Below are 25909 nucleotides of genomic sequence, written 5' to 3'. Positions count from 1 at the left end.
TCCAAATAACCCCTAATCACTCAACTGACCTGACCTCCTTCACTCCACCTTGAGGAGATCCACCTGACTTGGTGACCTTTGAGAAATTCAAACCCTTCAATGCAAAGGCTAAAACAATAAAACGACCAACAACAAAGCTAAAAGAGCTAACTCTAGAAAGCAAAAAGTGGGGGTCCCCATTTGCAATGGAGCGATGTGTGAATACCTCACAACAAGAACCTCAAAGGAGTTTGGAACAACTCTCCCCTTGAGCATGGGATCTTTGCCCTTAACACCCCACCCAGGGTTGGGTGGGCCCCTACTATTCTAAGGACCCTACTATTCAGATTAGTCAAAGTAAGTCGTTATGTGTGAAATATGGTTGACTCCTCACTTAATATAACTTTCAAAACCTTCTTTCACCGGCTATATAATCGGTAGGATGCACCAAACATCTATTACAATGTATTAATAATGTATGAAGGGTATTAATACCTTCGTGCATCCTAAGGGCTGGATAACCGTTTCCTTCATCATTTAAAGGAGGCACTCTCCAAGCTTTTAGAACACATACCATTTGGGGTTTAAAATAAAGCTTAGCATAAAGAACAAAATGTTCACAATGTTCCACCACATCACGTTGAGCCTAATATGATATCCCCATTACAATTGCTTGCTTCATCAACCCAAACATGTTGTCAAATGTCTCATAAACCTCTCCAAAATCAGGAGAGTTTGTATGAACATATCCAATGACATCTTGAACAAATGAACAAATGAGACAAAAAGAAAACATATCTACAAACAAAATATTTCAAAAAACAAGAAAACTATAAAACTCAAATGATAAATAATGATGCTAATAAAAAAATGAATAAGATTATAAAGTTATGAACATTGATAAATTAATAATTTAATTTAAAAAATAGAATTCTATAATGGACCACTAATCATCATAAAGAATCTTTAGTTTCATATGTGTTCCCTTGGTGTTTAAATCAGGCCATGTACCCCACTCTAGACTAACCATCACCATTTATAGATCCTCGTGCACCTTAAGAAGAAGAAGAAATTATTTTAACGTCCACGAGGCTAAGTATAGCCTATGGGACAGACCCCTTCAGAAATCAACTTCTACATTACACCTCTTTTCTTGTGTAGCATGATGATGAGAGCCCCTAGCCTCTCCACACACCCCTCGTTGAATAAATTATCCCAAGAGCAGTCTGCAAGAGTGGTTTCATAATTGTCCCTGTTGTCCTTGAAAGCGTCACATTCTAGAATGAAGTGTTTTTTTGTTTCAACCTTATCCGAAGTGCAAAAAATGCACACTTTTCCTCCCAATTTTCTCTTGGTCTTTTTCAATGCCCAATTTTGCATCGGAGCTCATGGGAGTTAGTTCTTAATTGAGCAATGAGAATTTTGGCTTTCCACAATAAATTGGCCCATATGTACACTTTTTGTTGATGGTTACACAAGGGGTTAAACTCTTCAATATAATACTTTCTTTCTCCCTAGCTCCTTACCCCAAGTGCACTTGTGGAACTTATCTACAACATACACCTTTATCTCCTTGCTATTCGTGGGGCACATGTTCAAGTATATATCCCATTTTCTAAACCATTTGCTATTTTGTCGCATCCAAGTCTTTTTTCTTTTGCATAATGTGTCATTGTAGACGACCTTAGGCCATCTACCCTCATCAATTTGCTCAATTCTTTTCAAATAACAAATGAGTCTCACCAAAGCAATTGCCTCCATCGGCACAGACCCCACTTTACTCAACATGATATCATAGCTTTTGAGTTTGAACTTGTTTGTAATCAACCGCTTTTGGATCTGCTCAATTTGTTTCCACTGTAAATCAGAGGTGCTACTGGCCCACACTTCGCAACCATAAAGTGCAACTGGAAGCACTAAAAGCCCAAAGAGAGTTTGGATAGTCTTCCAATCCCATAACTCTACTTCTCTACACCTATTTTGAAAAGCATTGAATGTTTTCCAACCTCCCGTCATTCTCTTCTTTCTGCAACCTTCCCAACTTGGATTTTGTTGAAGTCAATTCCAAAGTACTTTTAGTCTGCCACTTCTTCCAAAACATTGCCTTCAAAGAAGAAGTTATGTTGGTTATTCTTTCTTTTGTTGGAGGAAACCATCACTTTCGTCTTGCTAATATTGACCTACATACCAATTGTTCTACAAAACTGCTCAAGAGAGTGTAAGTGCTCTTGTAAGCCAATAGCAGACCTAGCAATCAAAATAATGTCATCTGCATACAAAAGGAGCCTTATCACAAACTCACCCAACTAAACACCATCCCCATCTTGAAGGTTTAGCCATTCTTCAAATTTGTCAATATATATACCAAAGAGTGTAGGGGACAAAGGGCACCCTTGATTGACCCCTATATCACTCCTAAAACTTTTGGAGATGCCAACTGAAGTACGGAGTTTGACTTTAACCTCCTCATACAACCTATGAACAACTGCCCTAAGATGTATAGGAACCCCCATTTCCTCCACTATTTGCCAAAGCTTATCTCTAGGGACCGTGTCAAAAGCTTTTTTGAAATCCACAAAGCAACAAAAAGCTTCCTCATTTTCCTCCCAAACTTTTTCAATGATGTGCCTTAGAGTAATGCCATGATCGATCATGGAATGCTTAGGTCTAAAACCTACTTGCCCTTTAGCTCGTTTATCACTTTTTTTCTGGCCACTTGCTGATTTTGTTTTCTAACATGCTGCCAAATAACTTCGCAAACAAAGGATTTATCATAATGGTTCTATAATTGGAGGGATTATTGATATCACCACTCTTGAAAAGAGGTATTGCTAAGTTGGTTGTCCAATCAGAAGGGAAAACTTGTTGAATGAGTTGTCATATCTTCTACAAAAAAATAAAATACTTGTCATATCTAATCTCCACGAGTTGTGAAAATCCTCTTTTTTAAAGTCAGATTCAAATAGTTTGTCCTCATCAAAGTCTGTCCCGTGTCCTCCATATTACCAAATTCGGCCTAAAATATTATTTACCAAATAAGGTAATGTACAATTTGTATTCTCTAGGGGACTAAATGATGGACCAATCAAAATTGCATTTTTGAATATTTGTTTGAAATAGAGAAAACATTGCCACATACAAATTGGTGTGAGCTAAAAGAAAATGGTAATAAAAAAACTACTACTTCCTGTGATTGCATGAGCTAAAAGAAATCAGTAATAAAAAACTACTTCATATGATTGCATGTTGAACAAAACTATAACTACCCCCATCCTCTCACTACCACTAGTCTTTCTCTTTCTTCTTGTAGAAACATCACTAGTACAAGTAGCAACCATGGATGGCATAGCTAATTGTGTAGACTCTACAAACATAAGCATACCCTTAGACCTTGCTTCACCTTCAATAAACAATCTATTCACATTTGCCTTCTCAACTACTTTTATTTCTAGACAAACCTTAACCCCTTGTCATCTTATGCCCAAGAGGTGAATATATATCTTGGAGTAGCTCCCGCTAAAATCTTTGTTGCAAATATGACAACCAAACAATATAATCCCCTGAGCATTTTTTTGTCTATCTAGAGCCCTCACAAATTGGAAAAGAGACTTTAGAGGGTTTGGAAGGGCCTTTTCCATAATGTTCCAAGAGGGTAGAACGGGACTCAAACAAGTTATGTAATTCTCCTACTTCACCAACACCACTCCCACACCCTAACGAATCCCAACCTGAACTCATCATTTGATCCAAGCCAATTGTTTCATGTTCACTCTCACTGCTGCTGTGCATATTTTTGTGTTTTGTACAAATTGAAAATGTCCATAACAAAAAGAAAGAGAAAAAAAGAAAGAAAATCACCCTAAGACTTACAAAATAAAAAACCCTTAAACACTAACAGTACTTCCCTCTGTCCTTTGCTGCTGCCGCCTCAAAAAATCAAACTGAACTTGAACTTTTAAGTTTAAACTTTTTATTATGTGGGGATTGCCAGCTATCACTGTTTTCATCCATTGTTTCCAGGATGTGTACCCATGTATCATAGCTTGCATTTGATATTGAAATTTTATTTCAACAATTAGCTGACAAACGGAGCAAACCAAAAATCAAAAATTAGCCTAGGTCTAATTTTTACACAAGTCCTTAATGGTAGGATCTTTTAAACATGATAGAAAAATATATTATGGTACGAAATATATGTTACACTTTAATAATCATTGAATCAGATGCAACATCAAACAAAAACAGGCACTGCCAGTTTGCTACATATAAAGACAAATGCATACGAAAGTTAATGTCATCATACATTGTAATAGAGCCATTCCACCCAAAGTAAAATCGAGGCTATCTTAATCGCATTGTAGAAATCTGGATTTGCTGAAAGATATTCTATTTTCAATTTTTATCCATTAAACTCTCTCAATTGATGGTAATTCAAACACTGAGCATCGTAACTTCAAGGACCACTGTATATTGCCAAACAAAAGATGGAAAAAAAGTTATCGTTATTTTCTCATACAAGATTTATGAAAGCTGAGTGCTGAATTCTATTCCATGTTGATTATAAGTTCAAATATTTACGAACAACTTGTAAAAATGGCTTTTGTAATTAGTAATAATTATATGAACAACTTTATCAACTTCAGAAAAACAATTTGGGATTCCCCCACTGGACAAAACTCTGAAGTTTGAGACATTGCTCACTATCTTACATTTGCGCTATTTTCCTAGAACTCTTCGAAAGGGATCCTTTGAAAATTCTGATGAATTGCACTTCAAGCTTTGTATAGGTTTCCATGTCCCATCAAGTCCAAAACCTAATACATATGCTACAATAGTCAACTTCCAATCATATTTGAAGAAAAGAATTGCATAGCTGATCTGAGCTTCTTTCCTGCTAAAAAGACGTGTCAAAAAACCCCCAATAAGTTAATTTCCACCACCAAATAGCTCTAGTCAATACCAAGGCTCGAATGAGGATCAAGGCCATCCTGACAAGTACATGGAACAGAAGTTCTGCACTCAGTGTGACATGTCACTCTATTCCAATGAAATGAGAAACACTATAACAGCAGCGAAGCCAGAGATTAAAAAGCTTAGCAAAAGAAACTCTACTGTAAGCAGGCATCTTGGAACTAAAGGTCGTTAACTGTGAATCCAAAATCAGAAAGATTACAGGGATATGATCTCAATGAAATTCTCCTCTATGTGCAGGAAACCTTTGTACCTACAAAGCCCTCCAGCAATCACTGGAGCAAGAATCTCATTTACAACTTAAACAGATCTAGGAAACGCTACTGGAAAATGCTACTCACAGAACTATCACCATGGACACGCCAAATAGTTTCACCAAGAAGGTTTGCCACAGACAAAACTGTCAACTGAGGAAAGTAATTCTTTTCTGTTACTGGTATTGTGTTAGTAATAATAACTTCTTGGAAAAGGCCTCCAGATAGCCGTTCAATTGCAGGAGGGCTGCATGTAAATAATTGAATCACTTAATAAGTTAATATTAATTAGTATTGAAACCAAAATAGTTTATATTAAAACAATTATTGAGCTGTTATATGCAATACCTAAAAACAGCATGTGTGCAGCATGCATAAACTTCTCTCGCACCCTCTTGGTGTAATAATGCAGCTCCATTTGCAATAGTACCTAGCATGCAACCCCATTAATACCATCACCAACAAAAAATATATTAAAATGTCATAACAGGTATATACAATTTCTGCATATTCTAGGAAAAGAACAACTTAACATTGTTATTTTTTTTTATTTCCACTTTCCATTAGCGTTTTATGATCCCTAAAACTTTCAAAGAAAATCCATTCCTTTAGAACATTAGAATATTACCCTTTCTATTTTAATGAATTTATTCTATGAGAACTACCTGTTTTCTTTCTTCAGTCTCACGTCCATTATATCATGAACTTGTAAAATAAGTATGTTCTCCATTGCATTTTACGTCATTTGTGGAGTCCTGCTTATCTAAAATCCAATTTCTAATTCAGACTGAACAAAAGCTCAGATTATCTAATTGAAACATGACAGCATACACTAGCCCCTAGCTTCACTTGCATTAATCCTAGCAAGCTTAGTATGCCCAAAGGATCCTCTACTACAACCCCTACCATTGCACGGTCTGCTAACAACCACTGTCAAGCTCCTCAATTATTTCCTTCGAATGCCAACCCCAACCACAGCATTGACATTCTGGGAAAGGATCCTTGAAACATCCATCTCCCTCCCTCCGATGTTGGCTACACTTAAGCTGAACCTAACCATCTGGTGATTCTTTATGTGATTTTTGAGGCTATCAATCAGAAATCAAAGCAGGCATACCTTTGATATATCTGTTCACAATCTATGTCTAGAAACAAGTTGTGTCCATCTCCTTGATGTCATCAACAAACAGCAGAAGCAATTTAAAGCAATGAACACCAGCATTGGTAAGATGACAAGGATTATTTACAATATGATAGAACCCTTCATGTTATCAACTCTCTCCTTTCTGTCTGAGAATCCAAGGAGAATTTGCACAATCCTAAAAAGCAAGCTGAATTGGCTCCAAATCTCAAGTGTCAGGCCTCCAAGGGAGAAAGCTCTTTTAATGTGACTGAGGGGCTTAGCTTCGCAGCAACCAATGCACCAACATAATCACGCCACTACACAAGCATTGCCCCAAAGAAAACTTAAGGAAAATCACCCCCGTCTTTAAACTCATGGAATTTCTTATACTGCAAATTAATGCTTTCAGCTTTAAGTAGTTTGTTGACTCATCTTCAAACTTTTGAAGCTTATTTAAATTCTGTTCATCTAAAGATTCCTCACTGGAGTCTAGCATAAACAAAAACTATGACCCTATCCAAGCTCAAAACAATGGCATATGTCTATCACATAAGTCTTACTATCCAGCTGTTTTGTTCATGGTACGTAAACTCTAGTGAAGGTGGTCTACTAGAACATTATAATTCTTACTATTGTAAAAACCATCAAACTCATAGCACTTCATAGAAAGCTATATAAATCCATACAGCTCGTAAAGCTTTATAAAGTTATGCAGGGGCATCGACCCCTCTTTCTGTTTGTGTTTCTTTTGGTTTAGGTTCTTTTGTCTCAGTTTTATTTTTGGGTGTTTTTGGAGTCGGTTTTTTGCCAGTCTTTCACTTTTTCATCAGTCAGCATGTATCCAGATTTGAGAGAGATCTCTCTTCACCAAGCGGTGGACCGTTGGCCAGTTAGGGCCATTGGAAACCAAATGTTGAAACAATGGTTGAGAGGAATCACTTGGAGGAAGTGGCATCAGATTTTTGGTTTTGGGAGAGCGATTGGATATGAGAGGACAGGTATGCTCTGGCTGGACAGAACAATTTGGAGAAGGCTCTTTGGTATCATTTTTGAAATCTCAGAGGACCAGCTTTGGGGCATGAACAGAGAGACAGCATAATAAAAAGGAAGCCAGGAAGAGTTGACTTCACTTCATAGAGGGATCAGGTTGAAGAGCAGATTCTGGTCTGACAGAACAGAGCACAAGAAGGCGACTGATTGGCCTGTGAAGAAGGGATAAGACTGGGGTTCAGAATTTTGTACGCATTTCATTTGTTTAATATTGCATAAAAAAACAAGCATTTGGAATTGCTTACTAATTTGGTGAATGTTTCCTGCCTCAAATAACGAAGTGTCTGTTGCATTGTTTTTAAGTTCCTGTCGCAATAACAATCCCATCTGTTTTTTTCTGTATTCTTGTCGCCTCTATAGCCAGAAACAATTTGCATCTGTGTTGTTTGGAAAATGTGAATCATCATAAAGTATACCTTACATTCTCGCTGTCCTTATGTCTACTCGCTGAATGCCTAATTTTGTCCTTATAAGTATTCTCCTGTGTAACTCTCTTTTCTCCTAATATAATATTTTTTATCCAAAAACAGATATGACTTATCCAGCCATATATTATTTGACTGACTTACCTGCAGTATCAATCATGTCATCAACCATGACAGCAACTTTTCCCCTCACATCGCCTATCAAATTCATAACCTGCGTGGTTAACATGAAAAAGCTTTTAAATCCCAATGAATATAATATCCAAGATAGAAAACTCCCTTAACAGAATGCACATTATTACAGTAGAAGCAAAGTTTAAAGATCTATTCTATACCATTGTTAACAATTAAAGTTGTGAAGTACATGCATAAATAATTAATCTCGATGCTCCAGTATCTCAATATTTTGATGACTGGTCTTTTGAATAATAAATTAAATGTTATATTTGCACAATGATACACTTCTTTTACATCCAAAAGATATTTATTTCGAAATAATGAAAATTCAAGTAGATGTTTTGATGTAAAACTAATACACAGCTTTTGCACACTGGTAATTATACTATAATTAGTATTTTTTTATAGTCAAGAGAGAGTAGTTATATTGAAATTAGACAAATATGAAATATGTGCACAAAGCGACCATACTGGCAATTGTACACAAAAAGCATATCCAGAACAACACAGATATTTTATATTACTGGAGCCACAATCGCATAGTATGAATGTGAGGCAGACTGTGGCTAATAAATGAACACTAGTCAAAACTTCCCAGAAGAGAAAAAACTGAGCAATATACATACCAACAAATACAAATACACAACATGTTTTGCATGGTGTTGCATCCAAACTCAGACTGGCCACATTTAGTGTTTCCTTAAACTGACAATGTGGCATAGAAATTCACCTTGCATTTCAAATATATCTAGTTAGCAGCTCCCTTGCTTTCTGTTCAAATCTTCCTAACCCACTTGAGGTGGAAGGGATAAGTAATTGATAGTTTGAAAAGCTTGTCTCCATCGCCATTGAGAGTGATTTCAAAAAATACTCCTTGCTTCTGAGATGGGCCTAACTTTAAGTCTGAGTCCTCTTGCTTGTCTTTTGCTTATTATTGGGGGATGAGGGAAAGGCAGATCCTCGAGGGAGCTTTATTTTTGCCTTTGACTTATTAAACTATCTGCTAGCCAGGATGGAGGTATGATAGCTTAGCTTAAACCCTTTCTATTTCTTGATGAAGCTTATCAACTTGCCTGTTATATTTCAGTTCTAAGTCCAGAATCTTCATCTTATACTTCAATTGCTGAGATTTCCTTTCATTGCTGAATGTTAATTCAGACCATCATGGACTTTATGATGTAGTCTATTGCCTTGAGCCAAATGGATGCCTTTCATGGCCTTAATGATGCCATGATCAGCAGAGAACTCAGGGAGGGGCACAATCAGTTGAGAGACAATTATCTGACCTGCTTGTGCATTTGAAGAGGTATGCTGATGGTGATTAAGTTTGCCATGCATTACTGCTGGCTGGCAAATAGTTGAGGAATGATTTGAATCTTGATTCAAAGTTTTTACGCACTGCTAAGGCAATCTCCATTTTATCCCTTGAACCACTAGCATCTGAGTCTGTTCAACAGGTTATTGGTAAGCAAAAGCCCAAGCAACTCTCAATCTGCAATCTCTATGTTTGAAGGGTGCTCAATTGGTTATATCATTTCAGTGGGAAACTGTACTTAAGCTGAGTTATTTGGCAGGGTAGCATATTCTAGCTATGGCTAAAAGCTTAAGGCTCCATGACTTCTGAAATACTGTTTCCTTCTCTAGTCAAAACTGCCTGTAAACATCACTTCATTAGAATTTTTTGTTCCACGGGGTCTCAAAATGGGAACAGGTTTTGGGGGATGCAAAAAAAAATTTCCAAAATTTGAGGACATCAAGGGGATGACAGCTAAAATAATTCACAGTATATGATAAATTAATTATACAAAATAGGAAAAGAAATTGAAATTTATCATTTACTTAAACAATAACATATAAATAACAAATAACGTGAATAATAACAAATAACAGCTAAATTTTTCTTCATGGACCTTGTATTACAAGAATTGAAAGTTGCTTCATAATCAAAGTTGCCAAAATAAAAAAAATTGGTATCGCTTTACAATATATTTGTGAATATGGGAGCTTGATCTCTATATTAAACTAGGGCTATGAACTTGATCAAATAAAACAAATAACTTAAAGAATTTTCCTTTATAGACCTCGTATTCCTTCAGAGAATTGGGTGTTGCATTATAACTAGGGTGACTCGTTGCAATGTGGGTATTTGCTTAAAAGTTCTGAGATGTGTAACAAAATACCAATTTTGGCCCAAGCTAAATTGTTTTATCATACCCAGGGCACAGCACTACCATCCTGGATACCCTGAGTACAGGGCCATGCCCTAGGCATTCTCAGGCAAGACCCATGCAAACCCATGGCCAGATTTAAAATAAACCCACAAGAATTGCATGAAGGGTGCAGCCTTTGCAACACATGTTTTGTGCACCCACAGCCTGTGAACACTGGGCAGAGAGCCAATATCAAATAACTCAAAACTGATATATCTTGGCATTTTTTAGATAGATGTATTTAAGATATATTGTTCACCTTAAACTAGCCCATAGTTGCATTTCATTGTTTGTATTTGATAAAATTGTTTTCAAATTAATTTTTTATCTTTTGCTTAAAAAGTTATTTTTAAAAATGAGTTAGAAGTTTTATTTTGCCTAATTTAAAAATAAATCTTCTTCTTGTTTTATGGAATTAACTCAAATAACTAAAATTTATTTAACATTTCAGTTTTAAGATTTTGCCCTATCTTTTAGATATTATTACTATTTTATTATTGCCAAAAAAAAATGAGTTCAACAATATTTAGTAAAATATTTAGGATAGATTTAAGGGAAACCAATACTAATGAATCAATGATCTATACTAAAATCTTTTTCCAGTAAATTTAAAGAATACTGGTATAAATGATAAATAAATTAGAATTTTTGCCTATCCAGATGAAGGACTTCTGCTTCACACCCAGATAACTATTCCAGAAGTTTGCATATGAAATTCCGAAACCAGATGGGCACTTACAATAATTGTTCATCAGACATCTGTGTTCTGTTAAAATAATATTAGACATTTAAAACCCTAATCCCAAAAAAATCTCATAAGGGTAAGAAAATTGCCAAAAATCAGTCAAAACTTGCAGAAACCATGATTCACATGATTTAAACATGTTTTATGCATGATTGGACCAAAAAAATTGGTCAAAACTCGTTGACCACATTATTTTCACAGAAGAAATCACAACCAGGAGAATTCCACTATTAATCACAAATTTTGGGCTATTTCTGCTTCTTTGAAACTTTGACTTTATAATTTACACTTAATATTCTGTAACCTATCTGGAGTGGCAGTGTGTGTGTGAGTTACTGTACACCCATACCTGAACAGACAACTTAAGAATTAAAGTGTCAACCATGAGTATTTTCGCAAACAAAGCAATCCACATAAAAGAGTGGATTTTGAGCCATGCTTTATCTTTTCATATTAGTCTCTGAGATTCGCTTTGCAGCTAGTTTTCTTTGGAAAGTGACCAATGCACAAGTTGTACCGAGCAGATACAACTTGGACTTCATTCCCATCTAATGTTGCTGATTTTTCTTCTCGGTGTCGCCCTTTCTTGATGAAGATACATAAGTATCTTTACTACAGTTGACTCATAATTATGTTTTGAGATTCTCAAATATCTTCCAATCCCCATTTATAGTCAAATCAGAATTTGGATTCCACATTAATAAATATTATATAGTGTGATTTTTAACTCCACACTTTCTTAAAGGGTTTTCCTTAGTTCATGATACATTTTATTTCATATGTGGAAGGGCTATTCATTCCAGCTATACCTACAGAAGTTGCCCATTTTACCATTATTAACATGCCAAAAGATTTGAATTCTCACCAGCCCAAGCCCTTGTCTTATTTACTTTATATTTAGTTAACCTTCTGAGGCCTAAATTACTTCTTCTAAATAATGTGGCTCCATGATCGACTTCACTAAGGGTGAACCTTCCAAACCAATTTCATTACAAATGCTTGGTTAAAATATTGTAGATTTGTAAAGTTAGCCCAATAACCAATTTTAAATTGGCAACCTCCTTCCATGAATTAGTTGGTACTGGAATTTTCTTTCCATAAAAAGTTGCTTTGGAAGTTGAACATACCCTCCCAAATATTTTGCAGTATATAATACAGAAAAGAGGTATGCTGACATTGTCTGTGATAATAACCGCCAGTCTCAGCCACTTGTTGGTTCATATGTTGAACTTAATTTTATTTTAACAACCTTGAGGCAAAGTGTGCTTCTTGATTTCCTACTTCCTTCTTAAACTAGCTTTGAGAAAGAAAAAAAAGTAAGATTAGGTTATATTGAGTTCTTAACCTGAAGCCATTTGATATATTCTTATTGTCTTCTGCATGCATTTCACATCCTTCAAAAGTATAGTTCACAAAAAGAGAGTATCATCTTAAGTTGAAAGTTGTAAACTAATCTCCTAGTTGTACTGTAGGTAGACCATGTATCTTGTCCACTTATTTTGCCTAGATAAATAGCCAATTTAGTCCTTCCTGAAGACAATAAGAAGGATAAGGGTGTTATGTCAAAGTAACTTGGTTTTCATGCAGTTCACAACCCACTTACCAAAGTCCAAATGCAAACTTCACTTGTTAAAACTGATCTGTTGGTTGTGTTGTCGAAAGCTTTGCCATTGCAGTTTGGTCGATAATCTAAAATGTTCATTTTGATGCAGAGGGATTTATTCCTTATACTAAAAATAAATCTTCCAACCTTTATTGGCCTTTTTACAAATTCTGACAGCACTAAAAAAATGCTAAGGGGATAGAAGGCTGAATCCTATTAGCAACAATTTTAAATAAAATTTTATAGAACACATTCCATAATGATATAGGTGAGAATTCCTCTAACATGCATACCTTGGCCTTCTTTGGTATCAGCGCCAATGTGGTTGCATTGATACATCAAACAGTTTTCTTACTCTTATGACTCCACTAAAGCTCTGAACAAGTCTTCTTTAATATTTTCCCAAAAATCATAGAAGAATTGTAACAGGTAACCACAAGATCCTGGTGCCTTATCCCTGCAAAGAACCATCTCTAGTTAAAATAATACTTAATGTGTGACAGCTAAGTTGCTTAATCCGAATTGGAATCGGAATTGGGTATGTAGGTAAAGTACATCAGTACAACAAAAAAAATTGAGGGGACTAGGTACGTTTCGATACATCCATACAAACCAAAAATATAAAAATCATAAATATATATCAGAAGTTAAATAAATTAATGATAAATCAATATAAATATATAAATATTTATTGGATTAAGTATATTTTGACATCACAACAAGACATGCAGAAGTCTTGATGCTGGTGCGCAACACAAGGAGGGGGAGTTGGAAAACACTGCTATGGAAAAGAAAAATGGTGATAGAAGGCATAAAATGCAACAGCCTATGACAAAGAAGGGTTTGATGCTTACCCATGGCGAATCCTTGAAGCTTGGATTGGGTTCAACTGTCTTAGGGCATTGACGATCAGCAGACAGAAGGATCCCCATCCTTCAATTCCCCCCACTCTAGATGTATCTGACCAAATGGCGTTCAAACCCCAATCGGCTCACCTTCTCTTTGAGGCGTGCAAGAATAGAGCCAATCCATTCCACAAATGCAGTGCCTTTTGCAAAGACCAAATCTTTCTGGCAAACCCTAACTCGCCACCCAATACATTGACATAGAAATTGGACGATGATATCACTCGAGTCCTTGGCTCCAACTTGACTCCTATTTCTTCCCATCCATCTGAGAAACACACTTTTTCATTAGGAGATTCGGAGTTGGTTTTGGCAGATAATCCTATTGACTTCCATATCTTTGATACCTATATTGATGTAGTTTCTGCGGAGGTTGGGAATTGATCCCTTATCCTTAGACTTCTCAAGAAAGTGTTCATCCCTTGAACTTCTTTGGATTGGACACAAGGACTACCTAAAGTGGCTTGGCCACTCTTGTTATTGAAATTTTGGATTTTGGCTTCTTTCTCCTTCACTTTAATTTTGTTGGGGACTGCAACTATCTGAAAAAAATGGCCCTTGGTTCTATGGACATTCGAGCCTTTTCATTGCCCCTTGGTCCCTTTTTTTGATCCAACAACTGCAAAAAAACTACAGTTCCTATCTAGATCAGATTATATCACCTCCCTTTGAAAATGCGAGATCCTTGTCTCATCAAGAATAGGATTAATCAAGTAGGATCTTTTGTGAAGCTGGACACTGATTTGGTGGACTCTTTAAGTAGATATACTAGGGATTTTTGCCATTGTTGGTAGATCGAACCCTACGCATCATTCCATCCCAATACATTCCTCATTTGGCTCATGGACATAATTCCTAAACTATGAAGGCCTTCCATTCAGATGCTTTCGTTGCAACATGATAGGCCATAAGATCATTGGGGGCACTTCAACTACGTCAACAACAAGGAAGATAAGTCTCAAAAATGGATCAGGAAGCCTAGCACTCCGGATGCAGATTTCATTTGGCATAATCAAGGAAAGTTCATAGCACGCCATATTTTTTTTTGGATTCTTTGCATCTGTCCTTTTTCTCCAAGTTTATTCATTGTCTTTTGTGCTCCCCACTTGTGGTTCTGAAGCTGCTAGACTTCATTTCATTTGTTTTCTATATTGGGAGTGGGCCCTTTCCCCACAACTTATATATATATATATTGAAATTTGAAAATGAAATGTATTAATTATACATTAAAAATTAAATATATAGATTATAAATTAAAAATAGATATATTTATATTTATTAATGCTATATAGGTATACAAGCTTTTAATTTAGAATTTTCAAAATTTTATATATTTTTAATTTCTAATTTTATTATATAATTATTACATATAAAATTAAATATATAGATTATAAATTAAAAATAGATATATTTATATTTATTAATGCTATATAGGTATACAAGTTTTTAATTTAGAATTTTCAAAATTTTATATATTTTTAATTTCTAATTTTATTATATAATTATTACATATAAAATTAAATATATAGATTATAAATTAAAAATAGATATATTTATATTTATTAATGCTATATAGGTATACAAGTTTTTAATTTAGAATTTTCAAAATTTTATATATTTTTAATTTCTAATTTTATTATATAATTATTACATATAGTTTAACAAACGACACTAATGTAATATATAATAATTTAAATTTTAAAACTATCTTACAATATTGATTATAAAATTATTTTAAATTATATATTAAATATATAATAAATATACATGAAACTAAAAATTGTTGCTTGTTCCTATCATAGTTTTCAATTAAAAGTTTTTGATAAATATAAAAAGTTTGAAAATTTCTGTAAATAACGAAATGTCCTAAAGTTTTAATAATTTCAATTAAAAGTTTTCGACAATATAAAGTTACTGTAAATAACGAAATGCCCTAAAGCTTATTCTTGTTATGGGTCGTGCTTAGCCCTTGTAGAAACATGGCACATTAGATAAGAAACAACCTAGACAATGGAAAGCAATGAAATTGTTTAAATAATAATTTTCGATTCATAGTTTACAGGTGAAACAAAACAGTGAAACAAGATGAGGTTCAGAATGCAGACTAAAATTACGTTTAAGGTTTTTTATTTTTGGGAATAAAGAATGTCATTTAGGGTTTGTCAAAGATCAAAACGTCAGCAAAATCTAAGGACACAAATTCCTAACCCTAACTGATTCAGTGTTGATCCCATGCAGACTCCAATTCCAGGACATTTTGTACCTAGTTTTCCAGCAAGACGGTAATGATCCAAGTACCAGCTCCAAATCTATCACCAGTCATACAACCAATCCCTTTCTCATGGTCTACTGTAACATCCAACCATTTCCATGATCTGTACTAACTATAAATCACCTACTGTAGTCCATGAAAACTCTAACTTCATCAAATACCTCTGGTGCATGTTAATCTAGGACACTTAAACACAGCATGCCACCTCGAGCATGGACCAAACCTCCTATGGTTTACAGAAGATCTGCCTAGGCCTCAGCTACCTTGGGTCCAAACAATAGAGCTAATCTCTTCATATATAGTACTGCCAAATACCTACAATACCCATGCTCCCATCCTTGTTGAGGCAGAGTCCCCCATCTGAATTGACTCAATCATAACCAATGAAAAGAAAAGAATCATCCATAAAATAGCAGCCATTTCATCTTCCCTAATGATTTGTTTCCTTTCTGTGGCGTTGTATAATTATACACACATAAGCATCTAATTAGAAAGTAATCAGGATAGAAGAGAGACAAATATGGAGGAAGATAGATAGAGATTCATCTCCTTCAAAAGAATGCTATATACAGAGCATACAATTATTAAAATTGATGTTCAGTTCATTATCTTTCCTATGCATCTGTTCTGATTGATATTTCATAGTGTTGAATTCTTGTTTAATATTGGCTTCCACATTATAACATGTCTGAATTCTAGTTGTTTAAATTGCTGTACCCCAGATATATCTTGGGATCATACTTGAAATCAGGACCTTGTGCTATCCATGCATACCTATTGAGATCTCTCTCATAACTTCCCTGTACTGTGTGACATTACATTATAAATCGGTACTCTATATTGTATGATCATAGTCACAATTTCAACAACATGATGCCAACTATTAAGGCTCTTTGCAACAACTAACAAAATAGATATTAAATTTCAAAGTACTTATTTGGATAACTGAGATGCATCCTTACCAACAGTAAACAATGACTTACAAACATTTTATGGTTACAATTAACCACAGAAAAGTCCAGCTTAGGTTACCCAGTAGTCCATTAATTATAAGTGCAATTTTTACCTCAGAAACATTGTGGCCATGCCTTCTTTTATCAACAATAGCTAAAGGAGCATCAGACAACTTTTTAGCAAAGGCACGAGCACGAGCAACACCACCCACATCAGGTGATACCACCACCAAATCATTTGATGCAATCATCTTGCTGGCAAGGTAATCTAAAACAACAGGCTAGAAACAGGTAATATTGATTAGGATCCTCTTGTATTACGAGTAAAAATTACTTGTTAGTCATCAAAAAAATTGTTCTGAACAATTATTCTAGTTAAGTTCCAGTGTAGGAACTGTATACCTGGCCGTATACATGGTCCACTGGAATATCAAAATACCCCATGGACTGTCCAGAATGAAGATCGCATGCAAGAACACGATTCGCTCCTGCTTCTGTTATTAAGTTTGCCACAAGTTTTGCTGCAATAGATTCACGTCCCTGTGTCTACAAGTACAAAAAAGCATATTTCAGACTTAGTAAAACCAGTTGATTATGATTGCAAAGAACTACCACGTGGATGACAGTCTCAACCAAATGCTGATTAAATCTTTGCAGAGTTCATAGATTCCTGGAAACATCTTGTGGATGTTCTCAGCATAAATTGACTAGTCAAATCAGTTAATTCTCAGTGATTGTTCACCTAAGAGGTTGCTTTTCAAAAGCACACCTAAAAAGGTAAATATGCCATATAAGGCTCAACAAGATGCTACCAGAAAATATACCTTGGATTAAAGTTGTAGACCTGCCTAAGGAAAGCAAATTTTCAGTTTCTGGTGAATACTTGAATTAAATACATAATTGTACATGGTTAACTATTAAATACACAAACACATATGTATAAATATGTATGCGTATAGGTTTCTCAATGCCTCTGTAGTAACATAAGAACAAGTTAAAGCATACCTTTCGATCTGCTCTAGCATATCCAAAGTATGGAATAACAGCTGTAATATTTTTAGCTGATGCTCTACGACAAGCATCAATCATTACAAGAAGCTCCATCAGATTTTCATTTGCTGGTGGGCAAGTTGGTTGTATAAGAAACACATCACAACCTCTGACACTCTCCTGGAGTTGGATATATATCTCTCCATCCGCAAATCTTTTAATTTTGATTTTCCCAAGGTCACGCCCTAGGTAGCACGCAATTTCCTACAGAAAAAAAAGGATATGTAACCTGAAAATCTAAACAAGTTTTTTCTCACTTGCTCATGCCAAGAAATGTAAACAGGAATCATGGATCACCTAACATTTTAAATATACAGAAGATAACAACTGAAATGTACAAACATATGAGTTCCATTATTCCTTCTATATAACATTGCCAATGGCAGGGGTTAACCCCACAGTGCAGCAGCAAGCTGCAAAGCCGTGTTGATACAGCGTCAGGTGTTCGAGTCTTGCACAGGTTGTTCTGGTGGAGTTGCTGCTTGGTGGTTTTCGGTGGTCCCCCTTGCCATGGTGTATCTGCCCGCTTCCCAGCGTTGCCATATGATGGTTGATTTTGGTCAATGTTCGAGGTGTTAAGCCCTCCACACTCTCGATGCAGTTCCGGCGCAGACAGGCAGAGGTACAGGGTACACGGAGTGGCATGGCAGTGCAGACTGAACAATCGGAGTGATAAGGAGATCGAATGGAGCGATAAGAAGGTAGATCGGAGTGACAAGGAGAGATCGGAGTGCAGTGGAGGGATAAGGAGACTATGGAGCAATAAGGAGGTTGCAGATGGAAAGATAAGGGGACTGGCCCGATGCAGTGGAGTGATAAGGAGAAATGGAGAGATAAGGGGTCGCACGGGCATAGAGATAGAGCAAATGCATAGAGACAAAAATAGCATACACATGTTAATACCTCAGATGGAAATATAACCACGGGAAGGGGGTCCCCCAAATGTGACCCTCACTGGTTAGAAACTTCAGTTCAAAAAAATCATTGCCGATCAAAAAAAAAAACATTACCAATGGCATTGATAATAAAGCAGCCTCTATTATGTCCTCTGAATTGCAACTAATACATCATACATACATCCATAATGAACAATCATCTAACCATGTAAGATCAAGAAAATTTCCGGTTGCCTTGCTAAAATCTAGTCAAATAAAATTAACCATGCAAGAGAACTTTTCCTCCAAATAATCTAGTAGATTCCTGAAAGTAAACCTAGAGGAAGCTATATAGTTAAAAAAATTAGCAGCTCTTTTAATAAGATTGCTCAAAATGACCATGGGAAACAACAATGAACTCCCCTATATTTTAAAAATAATCCAGCAGAATGTTTGCTTGCTTCCTACTATAAATTGATGCTGTGATTGTATTAAGGAACCATTCTGTGTAAATTTGTGTTTCCCTGTGATAAATTGCACACAAATCCTAGCACTCACCTGTGCAAGAGATGGATTTGCTGACCCTGAGAAAATGCGGAGTCTTGAATCATGCTGAAAGCCTTTTTCAACCATTTCTTGTGGATGACTAGATCTCAGCAACCCATTCATACCTTGATTCTGAAGCAAAGGAATATATGGTCTTCCATTTTGGGAATCAACTCGATTGACCAGCATGCACCTCTGCGTAATCAAGAGTATTTAAAAGAATAAAAAGCACAAAAAAGTTACAATTTGATAAGTAACCTGAACATACAACAATAAGAATACTGTATCAATATGGAAAATTTTCTTGATCCTGCATGTTGTTCTTATAAACCAGGAAACTTATAAAAAATTTATGACACTGGACATATTTTGTTTTCAAACTTTAAAATAGTGACATACAAAAAAATATACTAGAAATATTATAAATATATATACGTATGTATGTATGTAGAAATGTGTGTGTGGATGATATATATGTAGAACTGAAAAACACACATATATGTATGTAAGCATATGTGTGTTTGTGTAAATACCAAATATATATAGATATATTAGAAGCATTTGAAAATGAGACAAGATTGTTGGAAGGATAAGTACCATTTGTTTCTTGTTGGGAAAGGTCACGTGCATAATAACATCTGAATAATTCTATTCAATTTCTTTCGGTTTTAATATGGTGCTCAAAGCATTTAGCTCAATTTTTTTTTGCTTATAACCAAAAGAATGGACTAGTTTTCTATTTTTACTGTGCAGAGCCAAGGTGGCTTTAACTGAGATTTTCAGCAGACTATGGTTGCTGTCATTATTTATCAATCACTCATGCCTCTCAAATATAAGCAGAATGAATAATTGGAAATGTGAAGTTTTTGCATGAGGCAACAGGCATCCACGAGGGAGAAGTAATCACTGTGTGTTACTGGTATGCCCTGCTTCCACCCCCACAGTGCCAAACCAAATTCAAGACTTGCAGTTTCAAGTGCAACTGCAGGCGCTGCACTTTAAAGAATTTGCTCAACCCTGTCCTCAAGCCTTCATATGCGCATGTTGAGGCCTTGAATGATAACACTCTGCAGGAAACAATGTGGCTAGGTCTGCAAATGAAGAATTCCCCTTAGAGTTGCCCAAATCTGCAGAATTTGCCAACATTCTCAAAAAGCTTAAGGAAAAAAAAAAAAAGATACCCTCCGGAAACATCCAAGGTACTGCCTTTTGGTCCCAAAATGACCAAGGTATATTCATTGGAGGTAATGAAGTGATACATCGTATGGTTCCATTTGATCCATATTTCTTCACGTTTCTGCTTTATACTTGCCCTTTTATGTTCTTCTAGACTTTTCACTTGATCTTGTCATTTGCGTAGCAAGATTTTTGTTCTTTTTGCGCATTACGTGTGCTCATGATTGTGCTAATTTGGGGGCAAAAGTATGGGTATCTTCCACACACACACAAAGGTAAGTATTTCCCGTATGCAACTATAATTTTTCACTGATTTTAACTCAGATTTTTCATGCTCAAGTTTCTCATGTTTATGCACAATCCTCAATTCGTCATGCTTATGCTCCATGCCCATTTTATTATACTTATTTTTCATCTACATATATAATGGCATGTTATTATGCTTAGACTATTTACACACAAAACAAGGAAGGAGAGAAAATTTAGATAAAACCTAAGCATAATGACATGGAAATGTAAATAACACAAAATCAAGGGGAGGATATTATTACTAATCTCTCAAAACTGATGTGCAGTTCACAGCTGGACTATGAAAAATTGCTCAAGCTATTCTACTTTTAGTTGTGCTTGTCTATTTCTCTTTTTTTATTTTAGTGTATTTAACTAGCATAATTTGCATGCACACAAAAGTGGGAGAAAAAAAATGGTGAAAAGTGTATCCCGTGTACTTTTACCCTTAATTTTATGTCACTTTGCATAGGTATCCTAAGCACTTGATCTTAGTGTATGATTTGAATGATTTTGCATCCCCTTTGCCCTGAATTCCCATTTGACCATCAGAAACGGAACCTAACCTCTACTCAGACTTTTCTTAAGGCCATAAATTATCAGTCCCTCTCCCATGTTCATTTTCCCAATTGTAGATTTGACCCAATTCATTTTCATGCTTGCAAATTCAAACCTAGAAGTTTTAAATTCAACTTTAATCACAAGCCCAAACCAACCCCTTTCAACTAGTTGTTATGTGTCGATTCCATGTCAAAACATCAAAATACTGTTTCTAAGTCAAGTCTAAAACGACATCACCCTTTAAGTCAGTTGCATCCTATTTCATTCCATTGTCTACCCATCACCCAATCTCGCTGAGGGATCCTTATCCAATTGAATCATTCTCAAAATCATTCTTGCTTCTGTCATAACATTACTCTACATCGACATATTCTGATTGCATCACCTATTCTTCAAACAAATTCCAAAACCATAGTTTCATACTAGGTATTTGTATTTGTGTTTTAAAACCTTCATTTAGGACAATGTTTGATGCAATCATTGCATCTTGTCTGCCTCATTCCTATTAAAAAATAAAAAATGTTGAATAAAATCTAGGGGCTTGTCATTAGGAGAAGATCCTCAACTTCCAAGCTCCCAAAAATGTTGGTTAACACCTCCGGTCTTTATTGCAAGTCCAGGCATCAATACGAACATCTGTTTGCTTGTACACAAGGTGTGCAGGTCACAGGTTCATTTCTGCAGTTCAAAGGCCATTTCCGCATGCAAAGATTTTATCTGGTTCATTTTTGCACTCACAGATTCAACACCAGCAAATAACTTCGAACAAACCGGTTCAGATTTTGTCATTTTGCTTTCTTGACGAATCCACATTTAAGCAATTTTGAATTACAGTTCAAAAGTTATGATCAAAGCAGTGGACAGCTACCTATCAAACCTCAAAATCAACTGAATACTTTACTCCTATTTATTTCCAGTTTTTAAATTTCATAGTGATCTGTCATAGATCCAAGTTAGATTAATCGGACAGTATCAATTATTATATTCAATAGATCTAATTTTAGTAAAAAAGATATTTTTTTATTTCTTTATAATTACGCATAACTATCCCTTTACCTGTCTATGCCTATACATATGTATATAAATAAAGAGTACAAATATTTTATGTAAATATATCAATGGATACATAGATACATAAATTAGAAAAAATACGCTGCAGAAACCCAGATGTACATATGTATATATAGGCATATTTTATTCTGATGATGGCTTTTTTACTTTGTTGAAATTCATGCAATAAATATTCATATTGACAGATAAGTGCATAGTCTCTGCAAGCAACGACCGAATCATGGCTCCCTCCTTTAACGTTTGCTCAAAAGAAGAAAAAATGGCAATTCCTGAAATTCATTGTATTCAAAGTATACTACAGGCAGACACGAAATAAGCCTACGGTCGCATGGCACTAGCATTAGGGGATTAGAAGCAGAAAACGTTAATTAGAAACTAGCAAAATGCTTTAAAACCAAAAAAACAAAGGCAATATAATCTACCGTCGTTTGAATCTCGGAGCGCCAACGAAGCAATGGCAGGCGTGAAGCAGGTGTGACGAAGGAACTTAAACCAGCAGCCTTAAATGCTGAATTTGTAGCAGAATATAACCCTGACGATAAACTGTTAGGATAAGCAGATGCCGCCATTGAAGCCCTCTGGATAAGGGTTTCTCACAGCGTTCAATTTGTAGGCTTTGCCCTTCACAGACCAAATTCAAAAGGAGGCTCTTGTCACTGTCTAAGTAAATCATCTTCTCTAATTTTTACAAGTCATTTATTTATTTATTTAAAATGACCTATGTCTGCTTCTTTAAGCTACGCTATACTTTTTCTATGTTTAAACTTTGCTTTCCTATATTAGTAGGCGAAGGAATTTATGTTCTTATAAGAAAATTGATTGTTATGGTCTTCCTAGTATGATATGGTAACGGAAAGGTAGTGAAAAACATCTATATTTTTTAATATGCAGGATGTGCAGGATGTGAAAAATAAAATACGAAAGGAAAATATATAATATATAATTTTGGGGATGTATGAGTTAAAAAAAATATATGTCAAAAAGATTATGTTTGATTTTTAATAATTTTTTAATTGAGATAATTTAGTAGTTTTGATTGAGTTGCCATTTTCTAATAGAAATAATATCTGATTGTTTTTAGACAATTTAGTGGTTTTGATCCAAGTTGTCATTTTCTAATAGAAGTTACATCTAACTGCTTTCAATGTGTTTTGATCTAAGTTGTCATTTTTTGTCATTTTCTAATAGAAGTTACATCTAATGCTTTCAATTAAAAGATTAACAAGATAATAGGGACAATTATGTATCTAAAGTCAATATATATATGTCATTATTAACTACCTTGGTGGAAGGAATAAATATTCCTAATATCCAAAGTAAACTTATTAATTGGGTGTAATATCACACTTAGGATAAATGCAAATTCAAGGTGGACTTATACCACTAAATTTAAATATCAAAAGATTGAGTTCAACAATTACTATTCTCTCAAAAATTATTTTACCAATGTATAGTTTAGATCTGCTCAAATTGAAACATGTATACGAATAAATGAACCAAAATGAAACAAACCAACTTAAATATGAAATAATTATTCGTGCAAACACTAAAATTTCAATCATATGAAAAATCATTTTCACATATCATCAACATCATTCCCCATCTCATGAAAAACGATGAATGAAGTGAGAATAATTTCATGGAAGAATATAATTTCATAAAAGTGATACTTCTATTAGAAAACTATAAAATATTTGCCCTACAATAGAAATAAAAATAGATGGAGAGATGGGGCCAAGAGATCTAAACTAGAATATAACTTTACTTGTGACTACTCTTTTAAAATAAATAGTCAAGATTCATTTCACAAGGTAAGGAGTATGTTTACTATCAATTAATTAGTAAATTAATAAGTTATTAAATATATATCTATATAGTGGTTGGGAATAAACATAGAGACATGTAGGGCCTAGTTTTATTATTCCAAAGTGAGAGGGGATATATTTAGTTGGAGGGTTGAAGAAAGGGATATATTTAGTTGGAAGGTTGACGAAAGGGAAATTGCATAAAAGGTTAAGCATACCTAATAGATTTGACTCATACTATTATTGAACAAGGAATGTCACATCCTTTGCCTTTAATAAAGCTTTGTTTCAATCAAATTTGAATTTGAATTCCTTCTGTGCCTATTTCCCATTGAATGTCAAATCATTTTCATTAACTTCTTTTTCTTTTCTTTGTTTTGTCTCCTAAGTTTATGTCTCAAATATTTTGCTTGGTCGAGGATGACTTTTTTAATGAAAGAAAATTATATATTAAAATTAAAAAGTATAGTGAGTTTTTAAAAATGGCAGTTAAATTATATTTATATATTTTATTAATAAAGTTGGGAAATGGAGTTAAAGATAAGTGGTATAAAGATTAGTAGTTGCATGCTTTTTTTGTCCTGCAATCATAAGTTGACATTAGATTCATAATTTTTCAAATAAATTTGTAAGGTTTGAGAAAGTGTCAATCTTTGTAAAAAGATATACATGAATCTTGTCAAAGATGAGAAAAAAATAATGCTTACTAATTATTGAGTGAAATGCATAGATATTCTTAAAACTACCATTGAATACCATTATCACTAAGTTACAATGCTTGGTAAGAAGATTGTTTGAAATATTGATACATAACGATTGATTCGGTCTGTATATGTGTATCATGTAGAAAGCACGGTGAAAAAAAAATCATTTAAAAAATTAAAATAAGTACAATAAAATGTCACTCATATACTCAAGATTGAACCTTTGTTAAATTTCTGGTGTGTTATTCATTACAAATTGCACGTCTAGATGAACACTCTATTGTACAATTGAGGGAAATCATTGCTAGGGAAAACAATGTGATGTGCAATTGAGAAAAAACAGAAGGAAATATATGATAACCAAATAAAATACTATGCATCGAAAAGGGGAAATATTTATTTTCACAAGATGGTTTGCTCTATTGAATTTGGTTGTCCATCTAAAGGGTCTATAATTATATGACTAACCAGCACCTACTTGTACTATTTTCCCCCACTAGATGATATGTAGGCAATGTTGGTCATTTGGTGGAATTGATTATGTGTTGCATTGATGTTTTGTCATTGATGCCAACGCTAGTTGTTTGGATGCTTTACCGGCACCCTTTGGGTCCCGGTAGGTTGAGTGGTTTCTGGTTGATTTGGATCCGGCATGATTTTGTTATGGAATTGGCTTGTTCATGATACTCATGCTCATATTCGGTCAATTGGTTTTGGTCTAGTGATCGGATGCTACCCTTCTTGCTTAGAAGCTTAGTTTCTAGTTCCAGCGAGGGTTTCACTGGTAGAGCTTTTGATGAAGATGTTTGATGAATTGCATAAGTGGTGTTGGTGCAGCTTCTGGTGGAGTTTTAGGATGTTGTTGGTGATCATGTTCGAGACTTGGCGGATGGAGATCATTGTTGTAGCATGTGGACCTATATTGGGTCCCGGTTGATCTAGGTTATGGATCGGCTTTAATGTAACATGTGGATTGGACCTCTCGATGTATTTCCAAGATGTCTTATGTGTTGGATATTATTTGTTTGGTCTAAGGCCGACATGGTTTGTAATTATGTAATTGGTTTATTATTCGGTGGTCGACATAATTGTTTATGGTCAAGGGTTTGTATGTATAGATGTAAGATCTCATTGTAGATCATCATGGTTATGTTAGAGGTCATGGT

At 34.9% G+C, this 25909-nt stretch overlaps 1 protein-coding gene across 1 annotated transcript; it reads right to left on the bottom strand.

Moving 5' to 3' along the window:
- Positions 1-4514: 4514 nt before the first annotated feature.
- Positions 4515-22975, bottom strand: LOC131040490 (ribose-phosphate pyrophosphokinase 1). Its single transcript, XM_057973428.2, has 9 exons — positions 22657-22975; positions 19151-19333; positions 17673-17921; positions 17070-17213; positions 16781-16948; positions 7947-8016; positions 5553-5634; positions 5292-5451; positions 4515-4967 (listed from the first exon to the last, which is right to left on the bottom strand). Exons 1-9 carry the CDS (start codon positions 22801-22803, stop codon positions 4929-4931), a joined length of 1242 nt encoding a protein of 413 aa, XP_057829411.2. The 5' UTR covers positions 22804-22975; the 3' UTR covers positions 4515-4928.
- Between the last annotated feature and the right edge of the window lie 2934 nt (positions 22976-25909).

Source organism: Cryptomeria japonica, chromosome 9 (assembly GCF_030272615.1).
Source record: "Cryptomeria japonica chromosome 9, Sugi_1.0, whole genome shotgun sequence".
Classification (NCBI taxonomy): Eukaryota; Viridiplantae; Streptophyta; class Pinopsida; order Cupressales; family Cupressaceae; genus Cryptomeria; species Cryptomeria japonica.
Note: the sequence above shows the minus strand (reverse complement) of the source record. Positions and strands in the feature narration are given on the sequence as shown.

Coding starts and splice junctions, on each gene's coding strand:
- LOC131040490 (XM_057973428.2), bottom strand. CDS start 22,803: ATGGCGGCATCTGCTTATCCTAACAGTTTATCGTCAGGGTTATATTCT. Junction 17,214..17,672: donor ATGCTAGAGCAGATCGAAAG/GTATGCTTTAAC, acceptor TTGTACTTGTAG/ACACAGGGACGTGAATCTAT. Junction 4,968..5,291: donor GTGTCCATGGTGATAGTTCT/GTGAGTAGCATT, acceptor TGTACTTGTCAG/GATGGCCTTGATCCTCATTC.